The sequence below is a fragment of the Corapipo altera genome, unplaced genomic scaffold (genome assembly GCF_003945725.1).
Source record: "Corapipo altera isolate COAL_440 unplaced genomic scaffold, ASM394572v1 2b, whole genome shotgun sequence".
NCBI classification, from domain to species: Eukaryota; Metazoa; Chordata; class Aves; order Passeriformes; family Pipridae; genus Corapipo; species Corapipo altera.
In genome coordinates this window covers 16,380,930-16,404,122 of record NW_020884874.1, presented here as the reverse complement: position 1 = coordinate 16,404,122, position 23,193 = coordinate 16,380,930, and the positions used below count along the sequence as shown (strand labels likewise).

General features: G+C 39.7%; 1 protein-coding gene across 12 annotated transcripts in view; it reads right to left on the bottom strand.

The window, feature by feature from the left end:
• Positions 1-23,193, bottom strand: part of TRMT11 (tRNA methyltransferase 11 homolog) — a 103,084-nt gene that overhangs the window by 59,146 nt on the left and 20,745 nt on the right. For 4 of the 12 annotated variants that reach the window (XM_027669664.1, XM_027669731.1, XM_027669738.1 and 1 more), the window contains one exon: positions 17,536-18,204. The exons of 2 other annotated variants lie outside the window; for them this stretch is intronic. In XM_027669664.1, the coding sequence (XP_027525465.1) occupies positions 18,037-18,204 (168 nt within the window). In that variant the 3' untranslated portion in view covers positions 17,536-18,036. 6 more of the 12 variants (XR_003532004.1, XR_003532005.1, XM_027669706.1 and 3 more) reach the window with 6 other exon arrangements.

Here is a 23,193-nt window from a genome sequence, read left to right as displayed (position 1 = left end):
ACTGTTGTCAGCAAGCAACTCAGAGCACAGTCCCTTCCAAACTCTTTTTAAGGAAAAACAAAAGACTAGGGAACAGAAGCCATCCAGTCCAGTAAATCAGAATGGACAGTCCACCGCTACACTGGGTAAATGAGCTGGTCCAGTTCCTACTACAAAATAGCAGAAGCTGGAGGGCTAAGCCCACTTAACTTCAACCACCTTTTGCTAATGTGGGACCTTAAACCACACATTTTGGGGGATCAGGAAACAAGAGTGCTACTACAATGAACAAAATAAGCAGCAAAGTACTGCATGTGGGTAATAAAAATAATAGCCAGTGGGAAACATGAGGAATCACTTAAATGATGCAAGAGAAACGATATACATCTGAGTATATTTTTTCATAGGCAAACAGATGAAAACTGGTCCTCCAGCAAAGCTGGGGTACAGCCAGGGACTTAGATGTTGCAATGTTTTAATTTGCAGATTTCCTGTTGCCTAGCAGACTCCTCAGCCAGGAATTAGACACTCAAGATACAATTCCCAGGGAGAATTAGGTGCCTTAGAATAGTATTCCTAGAAACCAGCACACTGATCATGAAGTTATTTGCACTGCCCTGGAGAAACCACAGCAGAAGAGAATGGGACCACAGTCAGAGATATCAAAAATATCTCTCTGCTTAGTCTGAATCTCCTCCTGATGGAAGGTGTTCACACCCAGGTAACTCTTTGTCTCATAAGGATACGTTGCTCTTTCTTCACCTCCCATTGCCTCTAGTATTTCAGTAGCTAGATCATTCTCCACAAAGAAGAACTCTGCCAGAAATTGACCTTCTCCTTATGCCCTCTTATTAAGTGTACATGAGTAATATTTATGTGAAATCACCTGAAAGATACATCTAAGAAACAACTATCCCAAAGAATATTTATGTGATTTTATCCACCTAACAGTAAAATGTTTCTGCATAAGCAGAATCTGTTTAGGTAATCTTATCATTCAGACAGCTGTATACTGCTTGCAAGCAATTTCTCCACTGATTTCAGTTGGTCTGCAGATCTTAAGGCATTGAAGAAACCTGCTTTAAAATAATTAAAATATACTTCTCATTGTCCAATTTAGAATAATCTTGACAGTCTAGCCTTAGAAAAACATTTTGAAATTGGTATGAATTATATACGCTTTAGACTTGTATTAGGGATTTTTTAAAATTTAAGATAAAAGTGTACTAAGTAATTTTCAATGCAGCATCACTCCCAGTCTCAGATTCAGCAGATTTCTGTCTCTAGGCTGCCAGTGAAACTTTCTTTCTGTAGGCGAGTAATTTTCATTAGTTCCTTATTTAACTCTTTAAGACAGGCTTCCCTACTAGATAACCACTGCAACTTGAAACCACAGGAAAGCAAACTGCAAACCTCTTTGCCCAGAATGACTGCAAACATGGTAGTAGCAAACATGCACTCAATAAACAAAACAACCTTTAAGTTAATGAGAATGCATGCCAATAGCCATCATGTTTTCCGCTATGTGAATATCCTAAACTGAAAGGATTGAGATAAGTAGGACTCAAACAGTGCTGGTGATGTAGACATTTGACTTAACAGTTAATGGAATGTGCTTCAGAACAACCTACTGGAACTGGTATGAGTAAAAAGAATAAAAAAACAGATTATTTTTCTGACCATACAAGACCATCTCCCACCTCTCAACAGTACCCCAGACTACTCCCCTGTTATAGTTAAGGTTATGTGGGATATTATTAGTGGCAAAACTCTGTCGAATAAACAGGACCCATTTAGCAATCAGCTGGACAAAACAATAGCAAATAGACCACAGAAACAATAATCCTGTGCTGGCAGAGATGGACACTGGATGATCTAATTGGCCTTCTGCATCCGAACCTTGTCATCTATCACTGGTTATGGGCTGCAGAAGAATGAAAAATGTGTAAGATGAAAACAGGTTTAACAATGGAAAAAGAAAACACAAATGCAAATGCAGAGTGAATACGATTGCTCAAGATGCAAATTATAACCAGACCCAGAGACAGATTAAGAAATGATGAGTATACTCAGAGTGCCAGGCTCCAAATAGTAGGTTACTGTAATGCCTCCTTTTTAACCCCACTCAGACACTGAGCCAGCAGTAAACTTCATTTGCAGGATTTGGCTCTCCCCATGTTCAGGACATAGGTAGAAATACACATTCAAAGCTCCAGTTTTACTTCTAGGTCTACAGCACTTTAGAGGCAACAACCTACACTTCATTTTTCAATAGGAAGAGTCACAGAAAGTAGCTCATTTCATCCAAAGCAGCCGAAGGCTGGATAAAACCTGTGTATGGTATAACTAACAGATCCCCTCTAAATACAGCTCTATAAACCCTGATTTCCCAGAGTTTATACTAGAAGCTATGTGAATGCTAGTGCTGCCATTAGCTGAAAGAGCACCTTGGATTTCTACTATAAGCACTCCGAAAATCTTTGATTCATAGACCAAGTTAATCTGTGTTTCTTCCATCTCTGCAGCCAGTTCCATTAGGCTAGACAGGGCCTGAGGATAACAGAATGCTAAGTGCTTCTCAACAATCTCACTCCTTCAAGATTCTCCATCTCTTTTCCCAGGTCCATCTCAGGCACATCATCTCCTCAGGCAAAATTCAGAAAAAGAGACTGTTCTCCTGTTCTAGAATTGTTCTCCTCCCTTTCTCTGGGAAACAATGGACTTGCTCCCCAGTTCCTGGTAAAGAAGCAACTCTAATGCATCCCCACTTTGTGATGAAGCTCAAAAGCAGAAACTTTATAAAGGAGAGAAAAGCAGCAAAAGTACTCATGAGAAGCCACAGCTCTGCTCTGCTCTCCTTCATCTCTGCTACTCGGCTCAAGGTCCACAGAGCACCTGGGTTTCTACAATATCAGAAGGTGGCTGGTAAAATGACTACACCTTGCTTCAAAAAAACCCACAGCTTCCAACCCACAGCTGACAAGCATCACCACCTGCTAGAGAAAACAGTGGGAGCCAGTCCCTCAGCCATCAGTTTTTATGGGTAGGCAGAACCTACTGGAAGGCATAAAGACATTTTTATTATCAACATGTCTAATCAAATGGTTTGATTACAAGATTAACCTAAGATTTTGCAAAGTGATTAGCTTGATTGCCAAAGATTTTCTTACTTATTACTGACCCTTTTTTTCCAACAAAGAGAGGGATTCAGAAAGTTTCGTAGATTTTATAAGACTACACCATTCTTCAATTAAGAAAGGCTGAGAAATACTACCCTTTTTCAAACTATTCAAAGACATTACAAATCCCGCTGCTCTCTGCAATATGATTTTCAAAGCAAGATTAAGAAGGGAAAAATATAACCTTAAAACATACAGCTCAACCTCTCCTAAGATCTTTGCCGCAATAGAAATGGAGCTGAATGTATTTGAGTGACCGCCTGTTTTGAAGTTTTACAATTTCTTCTCTTACAAGTAGAATTAATAATAAGTTTAGGTTCCTGCTGTCCTCTGACTCTAACAAAATGTCCCCTATCTCAGAATTACCCCAACAGCTCTAATAAGCTGTTACAGGTCTCTGTTGAACAATTTCTTTGCAAATCAGATTAACACGGAATAATTTCCTTGGCCAAGAAAACCAAGAACTCAGCCAAGAAAAGAAAGAAAAAAAACCCCAAACCTTTCCCCTAAATTTTCATGCAAACACACAACTGTAATAATATTTGAGCATATTTTATCATCAAAATCAACTACTTCATTCTTAAACAACTTACAATATCTAGCCAGCCATCCAATTAAACTGCTGGTCTGTCCAAACAATTAGTCATATTTTAAACCAAAGATAACAAGCAAGATCATGGTTTCCATAATAAATAAATTGATCATTTTAGTAGAAACCATACTTTGTATCTGTTTCTCCAATGTATATAAGTTATTGTATGAATTTCGAGGTAGTTAATACTCAGATTACAACTACTGGAGAATAGAAAAGAAACTGAGGCTGGCATAGATCCTACCTCATCCTGAGTTTCTGCTTCTGGGGCAGGAGTCAGGAAAATGAAAGGTCTCAGTAAACTTCAGTCTGTCATAAGTAATGAGTAGGAATGAGGAAGGGGAACCCACAAAGAAATCAAAACAAGATGAGACATTGAGATTTCAAACTCCCTTCCAATTTATATAAACAGAGGCTATTTCCTTTGGGTTTAAATCTCTACTCCACCTTATTGATGTGTTGTACATTACAAGTAGAGGTCCTAAGTATTTACTTGACTGAATAACCACAGTATGTTGCCAGAAGAACAGTGATCACCAGGAGAACTCAGGTCACCAGTGATCAGTCCAAGAGACCGGCTGCTCTACCACCTGCTAAGGGGTGAGCAATTTTACTGGCATGAAGCAGACACGTCTGGAGACAAGGACATGGCATATTTTGGTCCTTCCAGGCCCTGCACCTCAGGGCACAATGTCCTGCTTTGCCAGAAGAGGTATCCACAACACAAAATAAAGCAGATGGCCTCCCACTGCAGTGGGGAGAAGGCAAGAATGTGTGTCTGTCATGGCCTGAGGCACTCAGGCACAGAACCCCTTCCCCTCTACCTGCCCATCTGGGCACGTATTCAGAGGAGGTTCGACACTGGCTGCTGGTACATCACCTCAAAGCTGGCTGCAGCAGGACTCCCTGAACAAAAAACCAGGCTTTGGAGTGGGGTTTTTCTTGGATAGGTTTTGTTGTGGGTTTGTTGGGGTTTTTCTTCAGGCAGATATTTATGTTGCAGAGAGCACCTGAACTAACTGAAATCTAAGTAACGATGTGGGGAAGGGAGAGGGGTAGGAACAGGGAAAGGAGTGGAAAACATTGGTCATCAGTAATTCTGTACTTATAATAATTTCTAAAACTGGCTAAGCACCTAAGCATGTGTAAGACTGCATAGGCTGAAGTCTTCCTTGGATCACCTCCAAGATATTAATGCAGGTACACTTAAAATTAATGAGATCACGTATTTTGTGAGATCCCATCATTTCAAGTTCAAGGTAAGAAGAGTAATTTTGGAGGGGTCAGTTGCCCTTTCTTATCCAAAGAACTCATGCCAATGTAAAATTACTAAGTGGGAGAAGAATTAAAGCATGTCACTGGAAACTGGACAGTTTAAGTCTCTGGAGATATACATCTGACTTTATAGTTCATTCTTTGATATCTTTGTTTTAAAGACTGAAAGAGTACAAGCAATTGAATACCAATTAAACAATTACAGTGTCTGCAGGGCATTTTTTCCATTACCGTTTCAATAACCTAAATGAGGTATTTTAGTTATTTCTGCAGAATCCAGATTTACAAAAACACACACACAAACAGGCACGCCTGTGAATGCTGAAACCCCTGGTTTATAAAATCACATATTGCGATCAGTTCTGAGGACAACACAGCAGATTAGTTGGACACTTTTCAAACTGCTCTATCTTACTTTCCAGATGCTCCAAATCTACAAAGAAAAAGATAACTGGTACCGAAAGACTCTTTGGGTAGCAGGCTTACAGACTGGCAAAACCTTAAATCAAGAAGCTGTTAGGTCTCCTTTTCTCAGCCCAGACTATAAAGAGGATGTAATATTTCAAGGTAGAAGATTGTCAGGGAAGATATTTGCCTCTGCTTTTATAAATAAAGTATGTTTGGCAGCTACAGGGAAATGGACCATTAGGTACTTTTCCATCTCTAGAGTCTATTATTCTAATTGCATTTAGGAATAGCACTGCAGTATCCATCTGTAGCAGTGAAAGCTAAAAAGGCAGAGCTAAGCACAGGCATAAAATCACAGGCTGCTGGAACATGCAACATGATCAGTTGTCCATATCTGGTAGCCAGTAATCTGATAGTCTAGTCTTTTACCTTTAAGACTGAAAATATCCATCATCATAGAATAGGAATTCATTTCTAGAAGAACAAACATAAAACTTTGAAAATAATCTTCTAGGCATGTGCTGGAGGTACCTCACCACCCTGTCCTCTGTCTTTGTGCTGATGTGTTGCATCCTGTGAAGAAGGTTAAGACAGATTCTCTGAAATGTTGTGATGTTTTTCTCTTCACCTTGTCACAGCTCTGCTGAGTGATGGAGGAGAATCTGAATGGTCTGTTCTCTCTGGAGTGAGAGAATAGTGTCAACACTGCTCTAGATTTCAGATCTGGCGAAACGTGCCTGAAGGTGACATGGAAGAACAGTAAGTTTTAATGACATCTCCATTCTCATGACTTTCGTGAAGGTCTGGTATTAATAAAATAAAGCTTTCTGAAAAATTAAATGTTATTCTTGTGTTTTTCATACTGAGTATCTCAGCCCAATGCTGAGTTAAATAAGGCAGACACGTGCTTTAGATGTGGAGTAATAAGCCCCAGTTACTAGATTTAATGAAATTCTATGAGTGTGCTTTAGTCCCAGCACCATCAGTACTCACAAACTAGCAATGCTCCATACATAATTAGGCTTTCTTGACACTAGCAAACACAAATATTCATTTTTTACTTTGGAAATCCTAACACAGATGGGTCTTTTGTGGAAAAAAATCTTTCAGACAGGCTTTGAAGATAACTGCTACAATAAAGGATTGATTTTCTCAGTTTCCTAGGTCTTAATCTGTTTGCCATAGTTTAGTATAAAATATAGAGTACCTTTCTTACAACTGACAACTCAAAGTGAATGAAACCAATTGTGCAGATTGCAACCTCTGAAGTATTAGTTGAAGATCATACTAATTGCCCAGAAAAATTTAACAGCAATTGATGAATTCACTTGCATTGCTGCTCATGGTATCAAGCAGTTTTGTTTAAGAGAACATGCAGTATATTGTGGACAATTACTTTATATTTCAGCATGAATTTCCCCACTAATTTTAAAACCATTCTTTCTTTCATGTATTTTTAGTACACTGCTGTGGATCATTGGTTCTTTCCAGTCAGAAAGCAAATGAATGTAAATGATGCCCAAAGCACTAAAATATTAAATGTTACAACAGAACCCTCCAAAATACTAGTTTCACAGGTAGATCCAGATTGAGATTTACAGGTCCAAAACATTTTGCTTCCCTGATCTCCTGGCACAGAAAAAAATCCCAGTGGACATACAGTGTGGGCTGCTTGTGATCAGCCCTAGAAGAAAAGATGGTGGAGTGGTTTGGGAGCTAGTCTGAGATTTGGGAGATGTTCATTTTCCTGCTACACTATGATGTCATGTATGACCTTGGGTATGTCACATTTCTAAAACTAGAATATCTATTTCATAAGGATCTTCTGAGGACAAATGCATTCAAGAATGCAAGACACTCAAATCATAGAATCATAGAATGATAACATGTTTTGGGATGGAAGGGACCTTAAAGATCATCTTGTTCCAACCCCCTGAACACTTCCAGGGATGGGGCACCCACAACTTCTCTGGGTAACCTGTTCCTGTGCCTCATCAACTTTGCAGGGAAGAATTTCTTCCTAATATCTAATCTAAACCTACCTGCTTTCAGTTTAAAATTGTTACCCCTTGTCCTATCGCTGCACTCCCTGATAAAGAGTCCTTCCTCATCTTTACTGTAGGTCACCTTTAGGTGGGAGGCTGCTGTAAGGTCTCTCTCAAGCCTTCTCTTCTCCAGGCTGAACAACCCCAACTCTCTCAGCCTGTCATCACAGGAGAGGTGCTCCAGCCCTCTGATCATCTTCATGGCCTTCTCTGAGCCTGGTTGAGCAGACCAATGTCTTTCTTATCTTGAGGGCCCCAGAGCTGATAGTTTACATAAATACATGAAGTAACTATGTAAGCTATGGGTTTAGAAGCTCCTAGGATAAGAAATCCTAGATTCCCCTACAATTTGTAGAAAGAATGGCCACAGCACCGTACAGAAGGAGTTTTAACCCTCCTTTCCCAAAGGCAGATGTTCCATACAGGAAGATGTTCCCAGCCTCAGAGATGAATGTGTATTTGCATTTCACACACAGAAACCACCTTCCGCTTCAGGCAGGATATAAAATCTGGGTTACCCAGTGCAGTCACAGCTGCTCTGTCACTCTGGTACTGCTTCATCATTTCAGCATATAGGGTACAAATGTCCCCATGTGGTATCTCATTCCAAACACCTCCCAAAACTCTGTGTGCTGCTGTTTTCTGGCTAAGTGTTGCTACACAACACTGCTGCTTCCCCATGTTATTCAGGGTGGAATTAACTAGTCATTGATTTCACACCTTGAGTCTTGTTTACGTCCTGCTACTCAGACCTTATCCGCACAGACAAGGACTGTCTCACAAAACCAAGGAGAGAAAAAACCCACCACCCCAGCACATCCTCACACAAGCTAGCCAGGCATGCTCTCTGAAATGCCTGGGTCAGTATGTTGCAGCATCCAAATGAAAGGAGTGCTAACACACTAAGAGTGATGAATGTCCCACGGTCTTTCAAGAGGAAAGGACTGACTTCTCAGTAAAAATCAGTAGCCACTGAGATATAAAATCCAAATAGGCCAAAGACCAAATCAGAAACATACTGCATTTCAAAACGACCAGTTTCACACAGTTGGAAACTATCATGAGCCAAATCAGCTAGGAGAGAGAATTTTTGAAAGGAAAACAGAAGTAATAATTGGGAAGTACTAAAAAAGAGAGCACTGAATACACAAAAGATGCACAATCACACACAAAAAAAGGAAATTTCTGCTGCTGTGACACACACTACTACTCTACATCTTAAACCCCTCCAGAATTTGAAGAGAGGTTGCAAGTGCTGCAGGGCTGCAAATCTCTTTACGCCCCTCCAAGGTGCTAAATCCCACAGACCATAAGCCCAATTGTACTTCTGGGTTAACTTTGGCAAACCCTGTCCCTGGATCACAAGAAGTAAAGCCATGACACAGCTGTTCAGTTAAAGGAAAAATGTAATAAAGCATTAAGTCTCAAGTGAATAAATAACCCTCAAAGACAATCCTTCTCACTTTATCTTTCCTTTTCTCAAAGGCATGGTCAATCTGTGTTGAGAAAGGCAGCTAATGACTTTTCTTCTTCAACTTTCCAAAATTTTACATTTAACAAAAGCCCACAGTAACACAAAAGCTGCTTTCCTTCTGCCAGGAGGTTCTTGGGCAATTCAGCAAGGAGCTGCACAGCCTCCACAGTCAGCCTGAGGTCTAGGAGTGATGTGACCGAGACCACGATTTCATGACCAGTGTGAGCTGATCCAACAACTCACCTCTGAAGAAAGAAACTCACTCTCTTGAGGTAATATTTTTCATCAAAATAAACAGTTTTCTGCTGTCTTAATATGTTAAACTGGCACATGAAAGGCTCCAGTAAGAATCAGAGTCAGTGTAAGAGAGGGCAACTCTGCTCAGCAGAAGGTAAGAAAAGCCAGGACCAGGGAATAGGGAAAAGGCACAAACCCACTCTCCTTTCAGCAGCACTGCACTGTCACATTAGCTCCCAAGCTTGTGAAACCGCAGACTGAGGACCTGCTGTGGAGCAATAACTCTTCTGCAGAACCTTTCATGAAATGTAATCCAGTACTCCCAAGGAGGATTCATATCTCACCCATCAGCTCCCCCAAAGCATCACACGTATACAGTAACAATCCAGTGAAAGGGGAAATAAAATTAGCTGCGCAAATATTTAGATAACCCACAAAAAAAGAAGTAGGCAGCAGTTTATAGAAATCACAAGCCAGAAACCTGATAACATGGCCAAAAGGACAAAAGGAAATAAATTCTGTGACTGCCAAAAGACAGCAAGAGAGATTTTGATCTTCAGTGTTTGCTCTCCTGTGTGTTTCTTGAATTATTGTATTTTCTTGTATATCAAAACCTAATTGGTTCATTTTTGGATGGACAAAGTAGATGAAAATGAAGATGCAAAACTATTTCATAAATATTCTTATCCAGCATAGTAGAAGCAGGAGCTGATATGCGTATATGAAATGGCGATGAATTAACTGGCCTCAATGTAAACAAAGAAGTACTGTAAAAAACCAGACAATACCAAGTACAGTAACTCATAAATGAGGAAGTCTGAGTTGTACATATCCAAGAACTCCAGAAGAGCAAACTGACAAGTGCCCTGGACTTGGTCCTCTCCACTAGGGGACTAGAAGGAGACTAACATAACTGCTTTAGATACGGCATTGACACAAAAGATTAGGTGCCGCCTTGAGACTATATTCACCCCTACCTCAAGGCATCCTGAGAAGGAAAGATGATCTTGGTCACTGTGCATTTCCCCTGCTCCTTCAAAGCAGCTGGAGGCAAGTTAAGGCAGCCTCTCAAGCATCTGCTCATACTTGCTGAGTAGCAATGGGGCGAAACAGCAGCTAAGAGGGACAAGGAGCACATTCTATAAAAACAAAGCCCTTGGACCACTGGAAATGAGTGGGAGGGGTAAGTCTCCCACAGAAGAAGGGCTGCACATCTTTCCATGCCAGCAGGCACAGTGTGGAGACAGGAGATGCTACTGTGCCTACATCATCCCCCTACAATGCTTCAGCAGTGGCCACGTCCTTCACAATCTTCACATTTGCCAGAAAGTGCAAGTAGGTAAAGTTGCTGTTATTCATAATTATTAACAGACTATGCCATAAATATAACCGATAGTATTCATGTGCCTTCTCTGTGCAGGAGGTGCTCCAGCCAGGTCAGCAAGGCACTTAAAACATCTGCAGTGACGAGCTCCTGCCACCTGCTCTGGCAAGCACCGGCATCTAAGCCAGCTGCGCACACAAGTAGCTTTCAGATGCCTTTGTGAGCTGCAGCCTCACACCTGGAGGGGCTGCACTGGTGAAGAGGACACCCTCTGGCAAGGCCACAGGAAGAGGCTGTCAGTGTCCCATGGCTCTGCTTGTGTTCGGAGCACTGCCTTTCCTCAGACTCAGCATGGTCATGAAGAGAGGAACACACTGAGCAAGGGCTTAATAAGCTCACAAGTTTCCAGAAGACTCTCCTGGCGAGAGGGAGGAGGAGCAGGAACATGGGCCAGTTGCCAGAGATCGATCTGTCCAATTTAAAGAAATTAATTTAATTGTTTGTGGCAGTAGGAGAGCTTGCAGCTGCTGGCTCCAGGGAGCCTGGACAGTAAGACAACACGGCGCCAACACTGCTAGAATTAAGCAAATGAGGTGAACACCCAGCAGCTGGGACTCAGGAAGCTTGGTGGCTTCATGTCCCTGCAAAGACAGGCTTGCACACCCAGCATTGCCATTCTGAACTGTTACATCCCAGGGCGGCAACTCTCTCTAAAATCCACACTGGCTGTTAACATTCAGAGTAGCTGGTATGAGATAGTGCTTAAGAAACCCACCACTCTGCAAGCAAAACCTTGTCCTGCAAAATCCAGGGGTCTGTCCAGCAAAGAGGAGCCCCAGCAGGCTACTGGGGTGGCGGGACCCTGTGTCCTAGACCAGGGAGGGGAAAAGCGGGGAAAACGTTAACAACTGTGTAATTACAAAATGATGTTTGCTTATTTTCTTTTTTTTTCTTTTTTGCCTCAGAAGATAAGAACAGTTGGAGAAGTATATGCTGTGGGGCCTCAGCAAATCTACTGCCAGGATTTGCTGTTTAAAGCTTTCATCCATCCAGTTTTAATCCAAATTAGTAGGAGCTTCAGAAAGGGATCCTGGCAAAGTCACAGCTGGAAAGATTTTCATCATTAATTCTTCCAGGCTTATAAAAACACAATTTAAAAAAAAATAGGAAGGGGGTGGGATGTAACAGCTCTTGGCACAAACTTGTTTTGGTTTGCTTTCTGAGTAAAAACAAAAACCAAAATAAAATCTATATTTAATTAAGAAATAATCTGTATCTTTTGTCTTCAAGATCTTTACATAAGGCTGAAAATGCTATTCTGTGAGATTTATAAAATTAATTTCTTTGCTTCATGAGGAGGCAAGGTGGCTGGGGGTGAGAAGGGAGGGCCCACTCCCCCGGCCCCAGTGGCACGAGGCCCATGCATTTTTTTGGCAGGTCATTCCCTGTAGCAAACAGCAGCAGTTTAACAAGTTCAGCCTGCAGCCTGTCAGGTCACTCCGGGGAACACCAGAACGAGGAGGCAGAACAACTGCAGGTGGTGCTTGGGTGCTTGTATGTATTCACCCAGGATGCACCAGCACATTCACACTGCCCATAGCAACCCCTTTCCTTATGTAATTTCATTACCTTTTTCCAGGGACTACTGTGTTAAGGAATGAGGTTTGAGCAAAGGCATACAAGTATTCTCTGTCACACAGGCATTTTGAAGAGAGAGTAGGAACTTTCCAAAACCCTCCTAAATTGCTACAGGTCTGCTTATTAACGAGACACAAGGCTCTCTTCAAGACAGGAGTCTATGTCCTATGGTGCTGCTCATGATTCTGTTTATCCTAGTCTCTGCCACAACTGTTATTGCAATAAACCCACTGCACCTGCCTAGCACTGCTAATCTCAGGATCTCATAGCTTTAAGTAAACAGCCTCAAAACAAACCTGAAGGGCAGAACAGGTTATTAAGGCATGAACTGTGACCACAGAGGCATCATTCCACCCATCACATACATTCACACAAAGGACAGGACCACAGCTCAGTGGAGAAGACTGCCTGCGTGTAAGGAGCTATCCTTCCAACTTAAAAGATCCAACTACTCACAGGATTTTCTCCACAGAGCTATGTTTCATCTCTAGCCAAAAATCACAGTATTTTAGGAACCTTCCCTATTAGGTGCTAAGAACTTTCATAACTAAATTTTTCCTGTACTGAAATTATCTACTTGTATTTCTTCTAGTGATACATCAATAGAAAAATAGATAGAACAAGCATGAGTCTTGCCTCTAAAATACAAGTGTTCAGTGGAAATCTTTCACATCAGTCGTAGAATAAAGCAAAGACACTCTGGGCTGTCCAGTCATGGCACAGAACATTCATCCTTACTCATCAGTCAGAGACATCACATCTTTTGGGACAGACTCCAGAGAAGGAAGTATTGTGATTAACTATGACTATTTTACCAATGGTATCTTCTTATGGAGATGAGATTGTTTAGTTAGGAATTATATATTAGATTAGAATTAACTACTTGTCCCATCACATACAGTAACATGACCTGCTATTTTGCACTTTATTAGTGAAAAAATTATTAGAACAAATCCATGAAGAAAAAGTTTTAGATTAAAATTTTATACTTCAAGTGGCATTTTAATTGGAAGAAAAAGAATCTAAATAAAATGTTGTTTTGGGGAGAATTACAACATTACAACATTATACTGTTTTTACACGTTTAGATTTTTTTTTATTTTCACCATTTTTATGTAAAGTAAATTTGGATTAGAATTTCACATGATCATTGCCAATCACCACCTCTTTCCAGCACCCAAACCTGAATGTTAAAAAATTACCTTCTGGGGAATTTTAAATGAAGCAAAATATCCTGTTCCTACCCAGTGGTACTCAAAGTACTCCTTATTAGACCTGATACGCATGGTCAGAGCCTCCTGTGCCTTGGGTTGGCAGCAGCCTCTCCGGGGCACCTCACTGAGAGTACAGTGACCTACTATCAGTGGCAGCAAAGACACCAAGATCTCGCTTCTATCAGTGGATTTTACCTTTCAGCTGCCCACCTCACTTTATGCAACCTGCAAGAGCTGTATAAGATCTTACTTGGCAAACCTGTCTCAAGGTCCAATACCCTTTGTGTAGCCAGATGGAATGTCCATTCTCCAGGACCTTGGGTCTGATGAGGTGTTTCAGCTAACAGAGAGCTGACGTCTCGTTTGAGTGGTGTCCTGCACACCCACAGGCCCAGGAAAGCTGTAGCTGATAAGAGCAGTACAAAATACAGTGTACAAAATAACAGCATCCATGATAGAAAACTACAAAGAAAACAGTTGTGAGGATACATACATGAACAGAGATTTTTACAGTCCAATAAGCCAATAAGAGAACATCACAGAAATATATTAAAAAGGGTAGCATGGAAACAGGTAAGATGTGCTTTGCTGTTTTAAATTAAATGATCATCAAAATCAATTATATAAAAGAATAAAGTTAAAGAAACATATTTTTTTTCCAAATAGCAAACACGAAAGAAAGGGAGAGAGTCTCTTCATTCTCCTGGGTACCCACAACTCTGTTTGTTTTAGGAGCAGGGAAGAAATCTTCAGACTGAAAAGACAGCCTTGTTTAACTCTGGACCTCAGTTTAAACTGCAAACCAAGCTAAACAGCAAAGAATGAACACATTAAATTTTTCTTCTCTGCTTTTACAAAGGGGTGGAAAGGAGAGTCAGAAAAGAGGAACATGGTGGTGACTGGAGATCCTGTCAGGTAACCCCAGAGCTGCTTACTGTCCAACAGGAAAACCTGTAACCACTGCATATCACCCACTTCAGTCTTGTCTGCTCCAACTGGACATTTTTTTTGTCTCTGGAAAACCTGTGACCAGAGGACAGTGCCAATGTCACCATCTCTGTGACACACTTCTCTGGCTGGTGGCCTTGAAGTTGTGGAATTGTCCTGGTGACAGTGGAAATAACCATTAAGAAGAAATCTTAAAAAGCAGTGATAGAAGGAAAGCAAATACTGAGAATTATTAAGGTGTTTTTTCCCTATAACATTTCTACATTCAACCAGTATCAAAACAGCCAGAGAGAAAACCCGTACTTTATCTTCTAAGCCACATTTTTCAGTAATTTTGGACAGGTGAGCTTGACTGAGAACTCACAAAAATTTGACTGCCTTCTGCCAACTGTGGTGGGCATGGATACCTATGTCCTTCTTTTAAGTCCCAGCTCTGAGCTACAATGATACTCTAAGGAAAAAAGAAGAGATACTGAACAGTTAAGCACTTCCACCACAGCCTTCCAGCCCTGTTGAACAGGCAGAGAGGAATAAAGGGTCCACCAAAACCAACCTTCAAGAGTTGCTGTTGAAGAGTCCATATCCAGTGAGGCAACACTGCTTCTCTACTGGAGGAGACCCAGAGTTAGATGTTATTCCGTTAACAGACACCAGTTTCTTAGGCTGGTTTACAGAGAGAATTGCACTCTTGAGAAGTTCACCAAGCTGATACATCTACTCCTCTCATTGGTGATAAGGAGAAACCACCGAGTCGGAGTTTCTGGGAGTTTGTCTCGTACCTTGGGTAGAAGTGGAAAGTTCAGCCAAGACCTTTATGTTCCATCTAAAAAAAGCTCTTTGTATGCTTTTACTTGTGTCTCTTTGTTTTAAAGAGAAGACCAAGAAGCAGCAGGGCCAGCACTGGTTGCCACAGCAGGAACAAAAAACATTGGTGAGAGCTTCTGTCTCCAGGTCTTGTTTCCGTGTGGGTTCTCTGATGTTTAATGAGAGCTGAACTTGTATTACAGCCTTTTCCTTGGAAGAGATTAACTAGGTCTTTTTTTTTCAACACTTCTGCCTATTTCAACAAAATGCATAGCTTCCTGTTATCTGGTAAGACATCATCAAACCTTGACCTTCTGTTACACTTGATCATACTGGCTACTAATTAAAGTATTAGAGAGAGAGAGCAGGTAGGACACACAACGACTGCAGAGAAAATCTATTTCCACTATTTTTCCAATTCCTCTTCCCATAGATATGTAGGAGGCTTGCAGTCAGAAACACCAACATCAGGTAAAGGGATACTGTGAAAAGAGGGGGCTCTCTCCCTTTGTTGCCTCAACAAATCGTTCCCTACAGCAAGAGACAGCCTCTGACCATATGACCTCGCAGCTGTTTTCAGCTCCTCCCTCCATCCAATTTGCTGCAGCACAACAAAGCATTCCAAAAATAACATTTATCTTTAAAAACTGGAAAATGGCATAAACCACCCCAAAGAAGAGAATGACAACGGCATGAGTTCAGCGCGGGATTGTGAACTGATGCTCCCCGCCAGGGACAGGAAACTGGAACTACTCAGAAAGAGACTGAATGGAACCAGATTGAACGAAAGTGCCAGAAACCGCGGCCATGGATGGCCAAGTCCTGCTGAAAGGATAACTCACCCGCCTGTCAGTCCTTTGACAGAGCAAGGGCAAGGACTGTGTCACGGCTCTACAGCTATACATGCCTGTGCTTTGCAAGGCTGCACGTACAACAGGCTGGAGCGTGCAGATTAAACAAGGAGAAATTTAAAGATGAGGAACACTTCCAAATCATAGCTTTAAAGTTGCGGATCAGCAGAGCTTGAACATCTGATTTCAATTCTAAACGATTTTTGACTAGTGGGTGTTGATGCAGTACCCCAAATACACTTGCAGTTTCTGTTCAAAACGGTATTCTTGAGTAATGATAGAACTGTTATGTATGAACTGCTAAACAGAGGCTACAGCACCACTGCTGAAGGGACTAAAAGTTGGACCAGGTAGAGGAGAAATAAACTCAATCATTTTCATTGAATAGACAGAGCTAGATTTGCCACTTCCTTCCCTTTTGTATAACTGTGTAGATCATGTCTGTGTAAGGGAACTTTTACGAAAATGAAGTTACAAAGGCATAATAAATCCATTTAGAAAAATTTCTTGCCTATGAAGAATTGAAAGTAATTTTAATTTGTAAAGTAATAAAAGCTGAATGCCAAATTGTAATGTCGAAATGAAGACAGGTTTTCAGAAGCAGTAATTTTTGAGGTAATATTTGAAAATGATCAATTCAAATTCTACTTTCGAAAAATTTTCTGAGCTTTTGATCTTGCTCCAAGTTTAGCCCAGAACAACTATTATATGGCTGACATAAGAAGTCTCCAAAAAAAGTGATTTATAATGGAAACAGAGAAAATAAATCACTATTTGAGAACTTTTTAACACACAACAAATTAGATCCAGAAGGTCAGGCAAAGCTGTCACTGAGTTTGTAAGCTTTCCTGCTGCAGCTGAAGACCACAATACACAAAAGAGCAAATTCAGTTAATGAACTTGATCAGATACACACAATGACTGGTGCCTTCCTTGGAGAGGCACTTAAAAACTATGATCTACAAAGATTCTAACATGACCACAGTCGGCAACCTGCGGCAAGTTGAGAAGCAGGGTTCCTCTGGCTGGAGCAAGTAGATGCATTCATCAATGCCCTGCTGAAGAATATGTGACCATATTCGACCACCAAAATGAGAAGGACCATTAACATCCTGAATTAATGGGCTTAGTGGTTTTCAAATGAGGTATTTTCATGATGGACATGGTGTGGATTCAGCAAAGTCTGCCCTTTAACAAATACAGCTTCAGTTTCAAAGATTTGATTAGGCTTAATACCATTAGGGAACCATTACCGATTTTATGCTGTTGTTGTTACTGGTTTAACTATCAATTTCTGAACCAAAAATTGCAGACAGTTGGCTTGACCAAGAGTCAAGGTTTAGGAATGCAAAAGCAAATCCAAGGTACAGATGAGCTTCAGATGCAGACAGGCTTCACAGGGTTTAACAGGCTCTCCAGAGTTTGTCAGGTCACAGAGGTTTTCCTTTTTTTTTTTGTGGGGTGTGCACGTGCCCAGTTGTTTCTTTGCATTTTTTGTTTGTTTTAAATACTTCTGACCTCAGCCAGAGCAAGTGGAATTCATTCAAGCAATTACTGCATGCAATAATTAAAAAAAACTCACGACAATCTTGTTTTATTGTGTACCATATACAAAAAAACAAAACAAATGAAAATTATCTTCTTAATAAGCAATTCTTGATCACCACCACGTGTTTCTCAAACAGCCAGATGTTCACAGTTTAAGAAGCCAAATAATACGACTACTTTTTTGTAAATGTTAATGGTGAAAGAACAATAATAATGGTTTTAGTCAATCATCATTAGTACTTGAAAGTACAAATATAAATTAAATAAGACTCAAAAAACTTGTACAATAAAATCTGCTGTAAACAAAGCTAATTAAAAAGAACTGCTCTCAACCTGTGTTGTGGGTTTCATCTTGTTTTAAAATTAAAAGCAGTATTTGTTTTTCTGAAACATTCAAATGAATGTTCATATCCAGATGTCCTTACAAAGAAACACGGTCTCCATTCTTTTCTCATTTTTTAATCTGTTTATATTATATTTTACTTCTGATTGTCTTTTTCTTCCTTGGCAATCCTCTTTGTCACACCACTGAAATACTTCTCACGGAAAGAATTGTGTCCCCTGTATGGCATATACTGGCCATCCAACAAGTAAGAATTCTCATCTTGATCCTGCACAGTATCAAAATGCAAGCATTAGACTTCAGGATAGTATGTTCAGCAGGTATTGCCACTGGTTTGCTTCTAGCCTTTTTCAAACACTTACAAGTAACGGTAAAGTAGTTAAGTTTTTTTTACAATTCAACAGCACCCATTTAAGACACTAGACTGATTTAAAGAATTTTAAAAAAAGAATGCTAAGGTTTCCATTAGGATTAACAAGAACATATACATTCTACTTCAAAGTCTTAACATTTAACAGAAATGAAATTCCATATGCCATGGATTCTCATTTGACATTAATCAAATACAAGCTGTAAGCAGACAAAGAGATTTTGTTTGTGATGTTAGTTTTTGTTTGTGTTTCTTAATGTACTCATTCAAAGTTCCATTATTCTACTCTGTACAGCAAAATTATGCAAGTTGTCAGTTTTAACAGCACTGCATCACCGAAAATATCTCATCTGGCATCACGAGAATCTTACCCTTACATGAATGAATGAGCACAGGTACTATGCTACACAGACTTTTATAAAGGAAAACATGTATTTTCCAGAAAAAATGCCATCTGGAGAATTCCATCACTCAGAGGTCTCTAAGGCAGGTACAAACAGAAGAGGAACACAGTCAGCTAAAATGAGTTCCTACAGTTATTGAAGCACAATCAGAGAAAATTTTTTTGTGCAGCATTCATATACCTCTGAAAGTTAAGTTGATACAGTATCCCTACACATAATACATATTTGACACCAGCCAACAATATAGTTTAGAAAACTGTCCCACTACAAATACAAAGGTTTAGTTCATTATGTATTATGGCTTTACACAATGAAGATACTTGTCAACTAACATTAGCAATGCTATAAGCTAAACAGTACATCAAACTTTGACTTGAGTGCTAAAGAAAACTGATGGGACTTCTAAAAACAGTGTTATGCTTATTGATGTCACTTCATTATGCTCAATAGCATAATCCCCACAACCTCTAAGAGGTCACACATGTGTACACCATTCATCTTGATTCTGTAAGAAACAAAATGCTGATTCAGGGTGAAGGGAGGAAAGAGGAAAGAAACTTCTCCTTCCTCTATCCCCGAGTTGGTTAAGGCAAAGAGAGGATATACTGTGTAAGAGAACAAACTTCAAGTAAAACACAGGTGTAATAGGAGCATCTGTATTCATCAAATGGAAACAGGCTTGGTGCACCATTCCACAGCAGAATCTATCTTGAAAATCCAAGCCTCATCAAAAGCTCTGCTCGCTAGATGAGAGATCTGCAGCTACGCATGGGTTTATTGGGAGAGATTACAAAGGAAGCTCCTGGCCCACATCACAATAATTCCAGTTTAAGAGGTTTCATTCTCTACCTTTCTCCTGTGCAGGTATGACTGCCTAATAAAGATGGTGACTGCTTAACAAAACCCCAAAAACCAAACAAAAAACCAACCAACCAAAAACAACAACAAAAGAATCAACAGATTGTGAACTGCTCCTCAAAAGAGTGAAAAGAAAATAAAGAAATCCTGAACTACCTGCAGGTACCACTCACTGTTAGCATTTACTAGTCAAAATAGTTTTATGGGCAACATGACAATTGATCAAAGTAAAAAAAATTCTTGGATTTCAGAAACTAATGATTTCCAAATAAATTCTAAATTACAACATTTTGTATCAGGGAGATGAATGGGTACAACTTGAACACCAGGAATGCTTGTCCAAAAAACTCTTCATTAAAGAATTTATTGTGACAATTTGCAATAGAATTTGCCTGGCCATCAAGCAGCAGCTTGTTTCAGTAAGGAAATCAGTCAAACATCCTCAGTTACTCTCTGATTTGAGTAGCATAAATTGTTAGAATATGCAAACTAAATATATGACAGGAACATTTTGCAGTAAGAGATCTCTCTTATGGAAGGTGTCAGGGGTAGTGTCAGGTCTCCCTCAAACGCATTAACTGTCCAGTGCAGTTAACATGGATGTTTTTTAACTTTCTTTTTCTTTTTTTTTTTTTTAAAAAAAAAAAAAAAAAAAAAAAAGCAGCTTAAATTCAGGGAATGGAGTTGAACCATAGGGTTTTAAGGAAGACAGTCTCTTTCCTCCTCTTGACACGCTGGAGGAGAAATAAGCAGTGCTGCTGGTGACACACAGCTGCATCTAGGGATGAGTAACTTTTTTCTCTCATTTCCTTTGAAACAACCATATGTAGTTTTCAAGGCATAAAGTTTGTAATTGGTTATTTAACACAAAACAGTGAGACTTTCCAAGAAATAATTTACAAGACCGATCAGCAATGATCAGCCTACTTGGCACTAAGTCAGCTCTTTCCCTAGTGCGTCAGCACTACCAAGAAGACAAAGACTTCTTCTTTTATTTGTAAAATTCAGAACAGGAGATGTTTGTTAATCTCTGGTCATTCTTTATCATCACCCTTGGTTCTTATTTTGAATAATATAAGTTCTCAAAACAGCAGACTAATTGCAAGCAGCAGTTACCACATAAATGTTGCTCTGAAATGTTTTATGATAAGTTCTGTGACAACTGCAAACCAACAAAGTTCTTGTCAAAAAGCTACCAAATTGCTTTTAGCTACTTTGAGTTTTCAACTCAACACTTATCTCTTGTAAAGACAACACTAAAATAGGTGTTACAGATCTCCAGTAAATAATGACAGAGGTGGAAGAGAGGAGGACGCTTAATGATAACAAGAAAGTTTTGCTTTTCTTGAAATCTTGGTAAATATTAAGTGATATTCTAAAGATTTTTTATAAACCTAGCATGTCTCCGTTTGGCTCCAGGGTAATTACCCACATTCAGTTTTTGTTTAAAGAAAAAAAATTCTTCCTAGCCCTATCATCTCTTCCTACCACTCCACATCTGGTACAGGACAGTAGCTACAGAAACCACTTGTACTAATGTTATACAGCTATAAACAAAAGGGACCAGTTACCAAAACGGGGACAACAGGGTCATATCCAGGAACAGACACTGCTAAATTCAACAGGAAAAATTCTACACCAGTAACAACTCTGGAGTGACCATGTGACATGAAAACTTTGGGGTGAGCACTGTGCTGGGAGGAACAATGGCAAAAGTTGCCTGAAACGGTAATTTAAAAAGAAAAAAAAAAAAGCTTTAAATGTTAATAAACAAACAACTCCTCTGCTCATATCGTGCATATGCTGGAAAAGCCTATTCATATCAACACTGAGTTCAGTAAGAAATCTTTTCCAGTTGGCATGATTTCACTGTAAACTTAAAAAGAACAGACTGGATGCTCACTAGACAGTGAGTTATATACCAGCTTTTGTGAGGTTTTTAATTCAACATATATGATCTTCATGTTAATGATTAGTTACGATAGATCAATACTTCACCTAGACATACTCACTTTTTGCATTCATTTTGGTCTCCTTTTTATTACAATTCAAAAAAAATGCACCATCAATTTCAGTAACTGACTGAATTCATCTTCATTTAAGAGTTTAGAGTGTTAACAGTGAAACCAAATTTGCTGTGAAATCTGCCAATTCCTTACTGGTGGCAAACCCTGGGGAAACCAAAGAACTGCATAATGACACTACATGATTCATAAAACTTCCTAGCCACTTGCAAGTGCTGCACTAAGCTGAATTAAAAGGTAGCTGTGAAGGTCTGTTACAGACCAGTTTAGTAAAACAGACAGGAACTGTCTGGAAACATAAATGTTTGTATATTCATAAAAATTCACTCTTTCATTTAAGAAAACAGCCAAAACACTATCTATTGAATTTTATGATCACATCTGGTGAGTCAGAAAGAAATATTCAATTCAAAGGTTGCTCAGGATATTAAGAAAGGAAAAACCATGTTCCAAGTAAGGGACACTGAGGTGGGGAAATCTTAGACACCAAACAAGACCCTAAACCAGGCAGGCATTGGCTAAGGACTCAATATGCATTTTGTTCTTTAGATAAGTTTTACATCATCAAAAACCATACATGGGTTCTGGTATCTTCAGATTATCTAACAGACATTTGGAGTTCTGAATATAAGCACTTGCACAGTTTTATCTAAACAGTAAGCCTGCCAAATATTCTCAGGTGCTCAGAGCTAAGCATTTCCAGACATGAACCTGTCAAATCACATACTGAAGAACAGGTGATGCATAAAACAAGAATAACAAATGACAAAAGTCTAATCACAGAAGGGTGGATATATTTTTTAGATTAGAACATGTTATCCTACAGCACCGGTATTAATAAAACTCCTGCAGAAAACCTCCCTGAAAACCCTGAGACACACATGTCAAAAATTTTCAGCATCTACCCTCCTAGTTCGCTACTGGTGATGTTGGCAACTCCGACACCGAACTCCAACTACGGTGTTTTTAAAAATTCAGGTGTTGCTTGAGAACTGCACTTATCATGAGCATTAAGAGCACAGTACTGAAACCCTGCTGTGTTATTAGTGCAAGCACCATGCAGACACAGCAGTTTGACTGTATGTCCTGTCATCTGAAACAGCTCTTCCAACTGACAAGGATTGTACTAAAAACACTTTCTCACTGTGTGCATTTTCATTAAGAATTTGCCTCACAGTTGTTTAGCATCTCTTTTAACAGTATCGAGTGAGAGAAGCATCGAGAATGGAAAGGAGACCTGAATGCAGTATTCCCTCCCCCCACTGCCTCAGGAGAGCCACTCAGTGTGTCCCAAAACAAAAAAAGAGTCAGTGTGTTTCACTGTACTTTCACAACTTCAATATTATCTCAAAAACTAAGAGCTTTAAAGATGAAGTAACAGAATCGAATATGGTTTACCTGTACTGAAAGACCCACAAAGCCATTTAGTATATACTCGGGCATCAAGTTACACTTTGAAATCAATGGAAACTTAGGCATCTCAGTGGATGGGATTCACAAGTAACCATAAGTTCAAAGATCTTTTTCACACTATTCAGGGGCTTGCTTGGGATGAAGAGTTTACCAAAAACTGAGAAGAAAAAGGAAAAAACCAAATCTTATATCACTATCCAATTTTCCAGAAGCTCTAAATCTGATAATAAAAACTCAAGTGTGATAGAAATAAGGATCAACTGGT